Raw genomic sequence first — 2,904 nt, forward strand, 5'->3', positions numbered from 1 at the left:
AAAGAAGGACAGAAAGAAGGAGGGAAGGAATGAAGGAAAGAGAGAGAGGAAAGAAACTTCTCAGAGACTCTGGATGATATGAGCAGCGATCAGAGGGGGGGCTTTAGGGGGGTTCTGGGGGGGCTGGGGGGGTTTTAGGGGGGGGTTCAGGACGTTTGACAATGTTAGAAAAGCAGTCGGACTCTGATGTGCTGCCATCTGGAGCTTCCTCTGAGCCAATCACAGCGCCGCGTTCCCCTCTCCGCCAAGCCTAACACACACACACACACACACACACACACACACACACGCTCACACACACACACACACACAGAGACACACACACTCACACACACACACACACACACACACACACACACACACACACGCTCACACACACACACACACACAGAGACACACACACTCACACACACACACACACACACACACACACACACACACACAGAGTCTGGCTGCAGGAAACAAGGAAACACCTTTCTAGAGGAGGATGTGTTCAGAATGAGATTAACCCTCCTTCCCTCCTTCTCTCTTTCCTCCCTCCTTCTTCCTCCCTTCCATCTTTTTCTGTCCTTCTTTCCTCCATCCCCCTTTCTTCCTTCCTTCCTTTCCTTCCTCTCTTCCATCTTTTTCTGTCCTCTTTTCCTTTCTCCCTCCCTACCTCCTTATTTCTTCCCTCCCTCCCTCCTTTCCTTCCTTCCTCCTTTCTTCCCTTCCTTCCTTCCTTCCTACCTTCCTTCCTCCCTTCCTCTTTTCCTTTCTCCCTCCCTCCTTCCTTCCTTCCTCCTTTCTTCCCTTCCTTCCTTCCTCCCTCCCTCCCTCCTTTCCTTCCTTCCTCCTTTCTCCCCTCCCTTCCTTCCTTCCTTCCTTCCTTCCTTGACTCGAGGACAACAGGAGGGTTAAAACTCCTCCAGCAGAGAGAAGCTGAACATATAGAATATAAAAATAAAATACGTCATATATCTGAATATTTTTACACTATTACGTCATTTTATTGATTTTATATTCAGTCTACAAAATAAAAGTAGTGAAAAATGTCCTCAGTCAAAGGTAAAGTTTTTAAAATGTCTGAAAAGAAAGCTGAAAGGTTTTTAAAAAGCAGAAGCAGAACTTATATAGAAGAACTTTCTTGTTAGACCTTCAAAATAAAAGCATGATAAGTTCAGCCAATCAAAGTGAAGCTGTGTTGGGTATTTGGTCACATGACTTTTATTGTGAAAGAGACAATCTGTAAATCACTGGATACAGTTTCCTGAGTTTTATTCTCTTAATTTGGTCTGATTTTATTTCCTCTCTCTCTCCTCCTCCTCTTCCTCTCTCCTCCTCTCTCTCCACTTCTCCTCTCCTCTCTCTCTCCTCTCTCCTCTCTCGCCTCTCCTCCTCCTCCTCTCTCTCCTCTCCTCCTTCCCTTCTCCTCTCCCTCTCCTCTTCTTTTCCTCCTCCCCTCTCCTCTCCCTCTCCTCTTCCTCTCCTCCCCCTCCTCCTCTCTCTCTTCTCCTTCTCATCCTCCTCTCTCTCTCCTCCTCCTCTCTCTTTCTCTCCTCCTCCTCCTCTCTCTCTCTCCTCTTCCTCTCTCTCTCCTCCTCTCTCTCCTCCTTTCTCTCTCTCCTCCTCTCTCTTTTCTCCTCTCCTCCACTCTCTCTCTCTCTCTTCCTCTCCTCCTTTCTCTCTCTCTCCTCTTTCTCCTCCTCTCTATCTCTCTCTCCTCTCTCTTTCCTCCTTCTCTCTCTCTTCTCCTCCTCTCCTCCTCCCCCTCTCCTCCTCCTCCAGACTCCTCCTTCCTGAGTGGCGCTCCCTGTGACTCCTCCAGCAGTCCTTCTCCTCCTCTCTCCCTCCATCCTCCGTCAGCGTCCAGCCCCGGCCTTCTGACCTGCAGCGGCAGAGCTTTCACCTCCTGCCTTCCTCCTCCTCCTCCTCCTCCACCGACTCCCCCTCCTCCTCCTCCTCCCTCCCCCTTCCCTCTCTCCCAGCTCTCCTCCCTCTCCTCTCTGAGTCCTCCCACCTCCCAAACGCAGCGTCTCTACATCAGCTCGCAGTCGCCTTTCTACTGACGGAGAGAAACGGCGCGCCTCCTTCGTTACCGTGGAGACGGAGAGAAAAGGAGGCGCAGGAGGAGTAAAAACACTTCCTGTTACCAGCCTGACGTCCTTTATTTCTTTATCAGAAGAAGAAAAGAGGAGAAAAGAAGAGTCGGTGTTAAAAAAAGTGTAAAAAGTTGCTGATCTGTCATTTTGAGGTGTTTTATTTTGAAAGTTCTCACTAGTTCCTGTCAGTTCAGACTCCTTTTTTTTTTTTTTTTGGACTTTAAAAAGATTTAAAATGTGTTTTATGTTTTAAGTTTTTTATCTCACATTTAAACTGAGACGTTTAAAACCTGTTTGGTTCAGAAAATATAAAAACTTGTTCTAAAAGTTTCATTTTATTTTGAAATTTGGAAGAAAAAAGGGTCTGTTTTATATTTTTATTACTTTAAAAGACTTAAAAAGTGACTTAAAAGTTAATTAATTTACATCCATGTTTTAATACTTATCCCTGTTTTAATTTATTTTACTTTTTTTCCCTTATGTCTATGTTTTGTTTACTTTTATTTTGAAAGGTCATGTCATTTTGAAGCTTTAAAAAAAATTAAAAATGTGTTTTTTGTATATTTATACTCTTTATATTTATATTTTTTATCTCACATTTAAAGTTAAACTGATAACATGTAAAACTTGAGGTATTTTATTTTGAATTTTTTTTATTTTACGATAAAATTTGGAAAAAAAATCACAGTTTTATTATTTTAAGACTTAAAAAGTGACACATTTAATATTCGTCCCTGTTTTTTTAATTTATTTTACTTTTATTTTGAAAGTTCTCGTTCTTCACGTCAGTTCAGACTCTTTTTTTTTGGACTTTAAAAAGTTT

The 2,904-nt window shown here is 43.2% G+C and overlaps 1 protein-coding gene across 1 annotated transcript in view; it reads left to right on the plus strand.

Moving 5' to 3' along the window:
- rbm46 (RNA binding motif protein 46) overlaps positions 1-2,116 on the plus strand; it is a 38,975-nt gene extending 36,859 nt beyond the window's left edge. Inside the window, exons 9-10 of the mRNA XM_053343227.1 lie at positions 1,768-1,893; positions 2,013-2,116. Coding sequence (XP_053199202.1) covers positions 1,768-1,893; positions 2,013-2,116 — 230 coding nt within the window. The remainder of the gene's footprint in view (positions 1-1,767; positions 1,894-2,012) is intronic.
- The last annotated feature ends 788 nt before the right edge of the window (positions 2,117-2,904 follow it).

This window comes from Scomber japonicus, chromosome 22 (genome assembly GCF_027409825.1).
Source record: "Scomber japonicus isolate fScoJap1 chromosome 22, fScoJap1.pri, whole genome shotgun sequence".
In the NCBI taxonomy this organism is placed as follows: domain Eukaryota; kingdom Metazoa; phylum Chordata; class Actinopteri; order Scombriformes; family Scombridae; genus Scomber; species Scomber japonicus.